General features: G+C 45.9%; 1 protein-coding gene across 2 annotated transcripts in view; it reads right to left on the minus strand.

Moving 5' to 3' along the window:
- Positions 1 to 8,128: 8,128 nt before the first annotated feature.
- Positions 8,129 to 11,557, minus strand: part of phf19 (PHD finger protein 19) — a 24,008-nt gene continuing 20,579 nt past the window's right edge. For both annotated transcript variants that reach the window (XM_044335413.1, XM_044335404.1), the window contains exon 14: positions 8,129 to 9,369. In XM_044335413.1, coding sequence (XP_044191348.1) covers positions 9,042 to 9,369 — 328 coding nt within the window. In that variant the 3' untranslated portion in view covers positions 8,129 to 9,041. The remainder of the gene's footprint in view (positions 9,370 to 11,557) is intronic.

The raw sequence follows: 11,557 nt of genomic DNA on the forward strand, positions 1-11,557 counted from the left end.
CAGACCCTGCAGTTAATAAATGATCTGCAGATGTGATCATTAAACACTGTTTAACAACTCGCTGTTTTTATTTCCCTCAATCACTTCAGCCGGCTGCTGTCAGAAATTTCACGTTAAAGGTAATTAATCCCTCTCAGGTTTTTATTGTGAAAAACCTGCAGGAGTTAAACCTTGAAACGCATCACTTCCTGCCTGTTTTTAGAAATAAAAGGGAGAAATTGGAAAGAAATAATCAGAGACCTGATGGGTGACCACCACCATCTGGTGAGAGACCACCACCGCCTGGTGAGAGACCACCATCTGGTGAGAGACCACCACCACCTGGTGAGAGACCACCGCCACCTGGTGAGAGACCACCGCCACCTGGTGAGAGACCACCACCACCTGGTGAGAGACCACCACCACCTGGTGAGAGACCACCACCACCTGGTGAGTGACCACCACCACCTGGTGAGAGACCACCACCACCTGGTGAGAGACCACCACCACCTGGTGAGTGACCACCACCACCTGGTGAGAGACCACCACCACCTGGTGAGTAACCGCCACCTGGTGGGTGAGCAGATGGCGCCCACCAAGAGCCGGGGTCTGCTTGAGGTTTCTACCTGTTAAAGGGGAGTTTTTACTTACCGCTTTCATGCTGTTATGTGCCTGTCAATGAAATCCACACTTCCTGCAGATTTTTCATAATAAAAGCCTACCAGGGAGGGATTGGGCCATTTGAGTGTCTGGAAGACTTTTAATGTGAGATGTCTACAGGAAGTGTTGAGATTTGTTAACAAAAGCTAAACAGAAAACAAACAGAACATGTTTTCACATGATTGATGAGAATAACTGAAGAAAGTTTGATTATATTCTGTTTTTTGTTCTATTCTGTACACACCAAATATAACAAACATACAAACAAACAAAACAGTTATCTCAGGGCTCTTTTCACATAGAGCAAACTCTTTAATTTACAGAGACTCAACATTCCTCCATGAGCAGCAGCAGGAAAACCTTTAACGGGTAGAAACCTCAAGCAGAACTGGACTCTAGTTGGACGCCGTCTGCCTTGACCGGTTGGGTTGAGAGAGAAAGAAGGAGGGAGCAACAGAGAGAAGCATAATAACAAAATAATAACAATAACAACAACAATAATAATAATAATAGAGAGTTATAATAATAATAGCAGGAGCGGACGACGCCGTCCTTAACCAGGAGGACAAACTCCCTCTGTGGAAGAAGCAAAGTTAGTAACAAGCATTAATGTTACATGAATGCATACAGATGGAGAGGAGGAGGAGGAGAGAGGAGCTCAGTGCATCATGGGAAGTCCCTCAGCAGTCTAGGCCTATAGCAGCATAACTAAGGGCTGATCCAAGGCGAGCCTGGTCGGCCCTAACTATAAGCTTTATCAAAAAGGAAAGTTTTAAGCCTACTCTTAAACATAGAGAGGGTGTCTGCACCCCGGACCCAATCTGGAAGATGGTTCCACAGGAGAGGAGCCTGATAGCTGACAATATCTGTTTCCTGTCTGTCCGTCCTACAGAGGAATCCTCCTCTGTTGCACTTCCTGAGCTTTCTAACATTTTTTGCCCATTAAAGGGTTTTTAGGGAGTTTTTCCTTATTTTAATCAAGGCTCTAAGGACAGAGGATACTGTATTGCTGTACAGACTGTAAAGCTTCCTGAGGTTCATTTGTCATTTGTGACACTGGGCTAAACAATTCAAATGGACTTGACTGTAAAAGCTAATGGGGAACTTGAGTTGTGTCAGTTTATTTACCTCCAGGTTGTTCAACATCAGCAGCTGAGAATCAGACAGGATGCAGAACATTTTACTCCAGATATCAGGCTCCGCCCTCCGACCACACGACAGCCAATGGATGGATGCGCTCTTCAGCTCTGTGACAAGTTACAGATGTTAGACGTTATAGAACCGCAGCAGAACCCTCTAATAAATAAACAGCTGTAAATCATCAACTCACCAACCACTTTCATCCAGCCCAGGTGCTGACACCTGGACAGGTGTTTCACCAGCTCCTCCATGGCAACAAGATCCTCTGAGGCACAGACAGAGTACAGCACAGCATTCTGGGTAATGTATAGACTCACATCACTGGCCTGTCTCTCTCTTAACAACGTAGGTAAACACAGGCAGACAGGTAAACAGACAGACAGGTAGACTCACAGACAGGTAAGATGTAGAATGTGAAGCTCATCTCTTCACCTGTCTGTCTGTAGAGACCCTCAGGACAACACACCTGCAGAGAGACAGGTACATACAGACAGGTAGACAGGTTCATACAGACAGGTAGACAGGTTCATACAGACAGGTAGACAGGTACATACAGACAGGTAGACAGGTTCATACAGACAGGAAGACAGGTACATACAGACAGGTAGACAGGTACATACAGACAGGCAGACTGACAGACAGGTAGACAGGTAAATACAAACAGGTAGACAGGTACATACAGACAGGTAGACAGGTTCATACAGACAGGTAGACAGGTTCATACAGACAGGTAGACAGGTTCATACAGACAGGCAGACTGACAGACAGGTAGACAGGTAAATACAAACAGGTAGACAGGTACATACAGACAGGTAGACAGGTTCATACAGACAGGTAGACAGGTTCATACAAACAGGCAGACTGACAGACAGGTAGACAGGTAAATACAAACAGGTAGACAGGTACATACAGACAGGTAGACAGGTTCATACAGACAGGTAGACAGGTTCATACAAACAGGTAGACAGGTTCATACAGACAGGTAGACAGGTTCATACAAACAGGTAGACAGGTTCATACAAACAGGTAGACAGGTTCATACAGACAGGTAGACAGGTTCATACAGACAGGTAGACAGGTTCATACAAACAGGTAGACAGGTTCATACAAACAGGTAGACAGGTACATACAAACAGGTAGACAGGTTCATACAGACAGGTAGACAGGTACATACAAACAGGTAGACAGGTTCATACAGACAGGAAGACAGGTACATACAGACAGGTTCATACAAACAGGTAGACAGGTACATACAGACAGGTAGACAGGTTCATACAAAGAGGTAGACAGGTACATACAGACAGGTAGACAGGTTCATACAAACAGGTAGACAGGTTCATACAGACAGGTAGACAGGTTCATACAAACAGGTAGACAGGTTCATACAGACAGGTAGACAGGTTCATACAGACAGGTAGACAGGTTCATACAGACAGGTAGACAGGTACATACAGACAGGTAGACAGGTACATACAGACAGGCAGACTGACAGACAGGTAGACAGGTTCATACAAACAGGTAGACAGGTACATACAGACAGGTAGACAGGTTCATACAAACAGGTAGACAGGTACATACAGACAGGTAGACAGGTTCATACAAACAGGTAGACAGGTACATACAGACAGGTTCATACAAACAGGTAGACAGGTTCATACAAACAGGTAGACAGGTACATACAGACAGGTAGACAGGTTCATACAGACAGGTAGACAGGTACATACAGACAGGTAGACAGGTACATACAGACAGGTAGACAGGTTCATACAGACAGGTTGATGAGTACATACAGACAGGTAGACAGGTTCATACAGACAGGTAGACAGGTACATACAGACAGGTAGACAGGTTCATACAAACAGGTAGACAGGTTCATACAGACAGGCAGACAGGTTCATACAGACAGGTAGACAGGTTCATACAAACAGGTAGACAGGTTCATACAGACAGGTAGACAGGTTCATACAAACAGGTAGACAGGTTCATACAGACAGGTAGACAGGTTCATACAAACAGGTAGACAGGTACATACAGACAGGTTGATGAGTACATACAGACAGGTAGACAGGTTCATACAGACAGGTAGACAGGTACATACAGACAGGTTGATGAGTACATACAGACAGGTAGACAGGTTCATACAGACAGGTAGACAGGTACATACAGACAGGTAGACAGGTACATACAGACAGGTAGACAGGTTCATACAAACAGGTAGACAGGTTCATACAGACAGGTAGACAGGTTCATACAGACAGGTTGATGAGTACATACAGACAGGTAGACAGGTTCATACAGACAGGTAGACAGGTACATACAGACAGGTAGACAGGTTCATACAGACAGGTAGACAGGTACATACAGACAGGTTCATACAAACAGGTAGACAGGTTCATACAAACAGGTAGACAGGTTCATACAGACAGGTAGACAGGTACATACAAACAGGTAGACAGGTACATACAAACAGGTAGACAGGTTCATACAGACAGGAAGACAGGTACATACAGACAGGTACATACAGACAGGTAGACAGGTACATACAGACAGGTAGACAGGTTCATACAGACAGGAAGACAGGTTCATACAAACAGGTAGACAGGTTCATACAGACAGGTAGACAGGTACATACAGACAGGAAGACAGGTACATACAGACAGGTACATACAGACAGGTAGACAGGTACATACAGACAGGTAGACAGGTACATACAGACAGGTAGACAGGTTCATACAGACAGGTAGACAGGTTCATACAGACAGGTAGACAGGTACATACAGAAAGGTAGACAGGTTCATACAAACAGGTAGACAGGTTCATACAGACAGGTAGACAGGTACATACAGACAGGTAGACAGGTTCATACAGACAGGAAGACAGGTACATACAGACAGGTTCATACAAACAGGTAGACAGGTACATACAGACAGGTTGATGAGTACATACAGACAGGTAGACAGGTACATACAGACAGGTAGACAGGTTCATACAAACAGGTAGACTCACAGACAGGTAGACAGGTTCATACAGACAGGTAGACTCACAGACAGGTAGACAGGTTCATACAGACAGGTAGACAGGTTCATACAGACAGGTAGACAGGTACATACAGACAGGCAGACTGACAGACAGGCAGACTGACAGACAGGTAGACTCACAGACAGGTAGACTGACAGACAGGTAGACTGACAGACAGGTAGAATGACAGACAGGTAGACTGACAGACAGGTAGACTCACAGACAGGTAGACTGACAGACAGGTAGACTGACAGACAGGTAGACTCACAGACAGGTAGACTGACAGACAGGCAGACTGACAGACAGGTAGACTCACAGACAGGTAGAATCACAGAAAGGCAGACTGACAGACAGGTAGACTGACAGACAGGTAGACTGACAGACAGGCAGACTGACAGACAGGTAGACTGACAGACAGGTAGACTGACAGACAGGTAGACTCACAGACAGGTAGAATCACAGACAGGCAGACTGACAGACAGGTAGACTGACAGACAGGTAGAATCACAGACAGGTAAACTGACAGACAGGTAGACTCACAGACAGGTAGACTGACAGACAGGTAGACTGACAGACAGGTAGACTCACAGACAGGTAGACTGACAGACAGGTAGACTGACAGACAGGTAGACTCACAGACAGGTAGACTGACAGACAGGCAGACTGACAGACAGGTAGAATCACAGACAGGTAGACTGACAGACAGGTAGAATCACAGACAGGTAGACTCACAGACAGGTAGACTCACAGACAGGTAGACTGACAGACAGGTAGAATCACAGACAGGTAGACTGACAGACAGGTAGACTGACAGACAGGTAGAATGACAGACAGGTAGACTGACAGACAGGTAGACTCACAGACAGGTAGACTGACAGACAGGTAGACTCACAGACAGGTAGAATCACAGACAGGCAGACTGACAGACAGGTAGACTGACAGACAGGCAGACTGACAGACAGGTAGACTGACAGACAGGTAGAATCACAGACAGGTAGACTGACAGACAGGTAGACTGACAGACAGGTAGAATCACAGACAGGCAGACTGACAGACAGGTAGACTGACAGACAGGTAGACTCACAGACAGGTAGACTCACAGACAGGTAGACTGACAGACAGGTAGACTCACAGACAGGTAGACTGACAGACAGGTAGACTCACAGACAGACAGGTAGACTGACAGACAGGTAGACTCACAGACAGACAGGTAGACTGACAGACAGGTAGACTGACAGACAGGTAGACAGACAGACAGGTAGACTCACAGACAGGTAGAATCACAGACAGGTAGACTGACAGACAGGTAGAATCACAGACAGGTAGAATCACAGACAGGCAGACTGACAGACAGGTAGACTGACAGACAGGTAGAATCACAGACAGGCAGACTGACAGACAGGTAGACTGACAGACAGGTAGACTCACAGACAGGTAGACTCACAGACAGGTAGACTGACAGACAGGTAGACTCACAGACAGGTAGACTGACAGACAGGTAGACTCACAGACAGACAGGTAGACTGACAGACAGGTAGACTCACAGACAGACAGGTAGACTCACAGACAGGCAGACTGACAGACAGGTAGACTGACAGACAGGTAGACTCACAGACAGGTAGAATCACAGACAGGTAGAATCACAGACAGACAGGTTAGATGTAGGATGTGAAGCGTCTGCAGAGACCATCAGGACATCAGATGCTCGTCTACCTGACTGACTGTTTTTGTTCTTCACGTGTCTTTTAAAACCTTAATTGCATTAACAGATTATCACCTGTCGCACTCTCACTGCTGCACACACACACACACACACGTGCGTGCACGCGCATGCGCACACACACACAGCCAAAGAAACACACACTGGGGTCAAAGGGTGAACAGTTTTTTTTATTCCAAAGAAAGCTGTCAGCTGATTGGTCAGCTGAGCAGGAAAAAAAAAGGCAAACATACAAACAGTCACATGATCAAAACAACCGTGGAACAAGCCAATGAGAGGAGAGCATGGTTACCATGGCAGCAGGGAGCAACTGCAGATTTAAAGTGACAGAGTGACAGTTTAACGTCTGGGAGACTGTTAGCATTCCTCATTCAAACCAATGGGCTCTGTTAGCTTCAAGCTAAACTCTCATGTCAAAACAAAACAGAATGAACATTCGTCTACATGTTGATTATCAAGGCTGCTGATCAATCGCTCTGATCGATGATCAGTTGGGGATGTGGATCTGGCCGGTGAGGTCGATGTTTGCATAGATACTGAGCATGACGATAGTGCAAGAAAACTAACCCCGAGGACCAATCAGAGCTGCTTTAACTCAAGGTTCACTTACTAACTCTAAGCAAGTTCTACCTGCTGAAGAGGACAGTGGGATACGACTGAAAGCTCCAGGAATGGCTAAGTAAGTGAACCTTGAGTTCAGAATAATTTAGTTTTCAGAAATCTTTCTCACCACAGAGTTCACTCAGTAGCTGCTCTGGTGCTTTCAGTGAGATCACATGATCTTCCTCCTGGACGTCTCATCCATGTCGTCTGAGATTAAAACTTCATTATTTACTTTGGAAACTTGGCTGAGGAAGATGGTGAAATACGCTCGAAAGCTCCAGAACAGCTGCTGAGTTTCCAAAGTCATGAATGATTCATGACTCAGCTGCTGCTCTGATGTCCTCTGGCCCCTCAATGAGGCCACACCCCTCCGTGAGGCCACACCCCTCAATGAGGCCACACCCCTCAATGAGGCCACACCCCTCAATGAGGCCACACCCCTCAATGAGGCCACGCCCCTCCGTGAGGCCACACCAGGTGGGTGGTTTTCACCTGTTGTGATTGTAGCTGGTTGCAGCCTGCAGGCTCATTATTTTTGTTGCAGTAATGATTGTTTTCGTGTCGTGTGTGAGGCGGTCCGGCGGTGTCAGGATGGTGGAGCGGGGGAAAGAGGCGGGCGTGAGACGCGTGGGACACGGACCCGGCTGACACATGCAGGTTAGAACGTCTGCGACCTTCCTGCTCTGCTGCTCCCTGCAGGAGCAGCGCGAGCTTTGATGTGTGAATGTTTAAAGATCAGAAGCTGCTTCAGTGACTGTAAACGTTTCCATTTGTGCAGCAAAAATCACTGAAGCAGCAAAACTAAAAACTGAACTTTTGGCTCCTGAAATAAATATTTTTAGACGACTCTGATGGATCCAAACAACAGCTGACCTTTGACCTTTGGATGTGAACAACAGCACAGATCATTAATTAACATTAATTAACATTAATTAAATGTAGTTCCTGATCGATCCTGTCTGCATATCGATGCTGCTGTGCGACTCTCAGTGTGGAGACGCTCTTATCGTTTCTGCTGCGGTCGGATCGCTGCGGGGGGGGGGGGGGGGGGACTGAAATGTTCCTGCAGCTGTAGTTGTGACGTCACTGGGGGAGAGATGAGAGCAGCAGTTCTCTGACAGGTGAAGGTGTCAGTGAACAGACTACAGGTGGAGGGTGTTTAATGAGGAAAGAGAAGACTCAGGTGAGTCCAGGTGAAGCAGCGTGCTGTCTGACAGCCGGGGGGGGGGGGGGGGGGGGGGGTCTGACTGTCTTACATGTCAGAGGAGAAGAAGAAATGTTTGTTTTGACAGAAAAGACACTTCTACTGACATACAGACCATAATACTACATCATACAACACTACCGCGTGTTCTTTGGTTGTATTTAAACATTTTCTTTCTAAATACTGTTTTTACAGAGTCATTAGCTTTGATTCCTGCTTCCTCTAAACTCACCTGAGGGGACCCTGACCCTACCTGCAGCACGGCCGGCGGGTTAGCCCGCGGCGCGGCCGGCGGGTTAGCCCGCGGCGCGGCCGGCGGGTTAGCCTGCGGGACGGCGGGGGGCTCAGGTGTGACACCCCTCCCTGTCAGCACTAACAGGTTGGAGATTGGTGAGGTCAGATTCGGTGCGTGATGTTTGGGACTAAATGACGCAATAAAAAGAAAAAAAAAATGTTGCTAGGCAACTGACAGCTGGAAAGGTTGAAACACGGCGGATGAGTTTTGGTGTCAGCTTCATGTTTAGGAAGGAGAAGTTAAAATAAAATAAAAACGTGTTCGGCTGTAAACATTTAAACGACAACATGAACACAGCTGTTGTCATGGAAACGTAACGGGTCGGGTAACGGGGTCGTCTGGACCAATCAGCGGCCGGTTTACTGGGCAACGCTGTGTGAGGACAGAGGAAGAAGAATCAAAGCTTCACATCATGTGACGTCCTAATAAGGCGTTGTCCCCTCCCACTCCAGCAGGTACTGGACCGTCCCCTGAGCCGTGACTCGCCGAGCCAGCACCTGGTACCTCTCCCCATTGGTCAGCCGGCCTGACACGCCGAAATACGAGGAGATGGAGGAGTGCAGGTGGGAGGAGTCAGAGGGGAGCTGGGAGGGGTCTGACAGGAAGTGGGAGGGGTCTGATGTCAGATGAGCGTCTGATGATTCTTGGTCCTCCAGGATCCCAGTAGGCTCCTCCCCTGCCTCACTGCGATTGGCCCACTGGCTGTAGCTGTTGCTAGGCAACTTCCTCTTCCTGCTGCCCACCCTCCTCCTGAGGACAGAGGTCAGAGGTCAGGGTTAGACATGGATGTATATGTGCAGTAATGTTTCACAAATATAAAACCTTCATGGATAAAAAACCTGTAACAGTAAGAGTCAACAGATCCACAGACGTCTGTTCTAACGAGACGCCTGATCCAGCTGTTAATAAACGTCCCTCACTGGAAACTGTTAGTTGCTGACATCAGCAGGTCATCAGGGAATGATGGGTGAGGGTCTAGACCTGGTCCATGTGCAGCCCTGAGATAACTTCTCGCTATATAAATGACAGTGACGTGACCTCCAGCAGTAGACGGTGTGCTGGTGTCTCTGGGAGAGTCCTGGACTGGGAGAGTCCTGGACTGGTGTCACTACAGACTGCTGTGGTGTGCCTCAGGGTTCTGTCTCGGGTCCTACACTGTTTGTTCTGTATCTGCTTCCCTTGAGTATTACAATCTTCTCCCTGTTATGCTGATGACATTCGACTGTGTGTCTCTTTTAAACCTGTTTGTCTGACTGGATGAAGAACTGGATGTTTCGGCTAAATGCAGATGAGACTGAGGTTCAGATCGTTGCTCGGTGTGCTGCTGGGTCTCTTTCTCCAGCTGTACAGTCTGATCTTACAAACCTCGGTGTTATATTTGATCAACATATCACATCGTGACCCCGTTCACGTTTCTTTCATCTGAGAAACGTCGGTTAACTCACATATTTTGGTGATTTTATGATTGAAAAGATGTAAACAGCCTCTCTAGGACGCATACAGACGGGTAACAGATTAAAGGAAAACCTGGTCCAGGTCTGAATGCTGGACCCGTAACGGTGAGGAGGTCTGGGGGCTCTGTTATGTTGTGGGTCTCTTGATCCCTCCAGAAGGGTTCAGAGACTGTAGGATCAATAACAAGGAGCATTGATTCTAGTCTCTGAACTCTTGTGGAGGATGAACATCAGTCCCTCGTGTGGTGTAGTGATGATGGTGAACGTCGCGTCTAAAGGCCTGAACGAGCGTTATGAGGCGCGTCGCACGACGACCCGGCGACCAAAACGGCTTCCTCTGCAGCCGAAAAAGAGAGAGAGAGACAGCGCGGCGGTGGTCGAGCAAGGAGAGCGAGCAGAACCGCACGAATAAATAAAAACAGTCAGCAAGTGATTTACTATAAAAAGTCAGCAAGTGATTTACTATAAAAAGTCAGCAAGTGATTTACTATAAAAACAGTCAGCAAGTGATTTACTATAAAAACAGTCAGCAAGTGATTTACTATAAAAACAGTCAGCAAGTGATTTACTATAAAAACAGTCAGCAGGTGATTTACTATAAAAACAGTCAGCAAGTGATTCACTATAAAAACAGTCAGCAAGTGATTTACTGTAAAAACAGTCAGCAAGTGATTTACTGTAAAAACAGTCAGCAAGTGATTTACTGTAAAAACAGTCAGCAAGTGATTTACTATAAAAACAGTCAGCAAGTGATTTACTGTAAAAACAGTCAGCAAGTGATTTACTGTAAAAACAGTCAGCAAGTGATTTACTGTAAAAACAGTCAGCAAGTGATTTACTATAAAAACAGTCAGCAAGTGATTCACTATAAAAACAGTCAGCAAGTGATTCACTATAAAAACAGTCAGCAAGTGATTCACTATAAAAACAGTCAGCAAGTGATTTACTATAAAAACAGTCAGCAAGTGATTTACTGTAAAAACAGTCAGCAAGTGATTTACTATAAAAACAGTCAGCAAGTGATTTACTATAAAAACAGTCAGCAAGTGATTTACTGTAAAAACAGTCAGCAAGTGATTTACTGTAAAAACAGTCAGCAAGTGATTTACTATAAAAACAGTCAGCAAGTGATTTACTGTAAAAACAGTCAGCAAGTGATTTACTGTAAAAACAGTCAGCAAGTGATTTACTGTAAAAACAGTCAGCAAGTGATTTACTATAAAAACAGTCAGCAAGTGATTTACTGTAAAAACAGTCAGCAAGTGATTTACTATAAAAACAGTCAGCAAGTGATTTACTATAAAAACAGTCAGCAAGTGATTTACTGTAAAAACAGTCAGCAGGTGATTTACTGTAAAAACAGTCAGCAGGTGATTTACTGTAAAAACAGTCAGCAAGTGATTTACTGTAAAAACAGTCAGCAAGTGATTTACTGTAAAAACAGTCAGCAAGTGATTTACTATAAAAACAGTCAGCAGGTGATT

Source organism: Thunnus albacares, chromosome 2 (assembly GCF_914725855.1).
Source record: "Thunnus albacares chromosome 2, fThuAlb1.1, whole genome shotgun sequence".
Classification (NCBI taxonomy): domain Eukaryota; kingdom Metazoa; phylum Chordata; class Actinopteri; order Scombriformes; family Scombridae; genus Thunnus; species Thunnus albacares.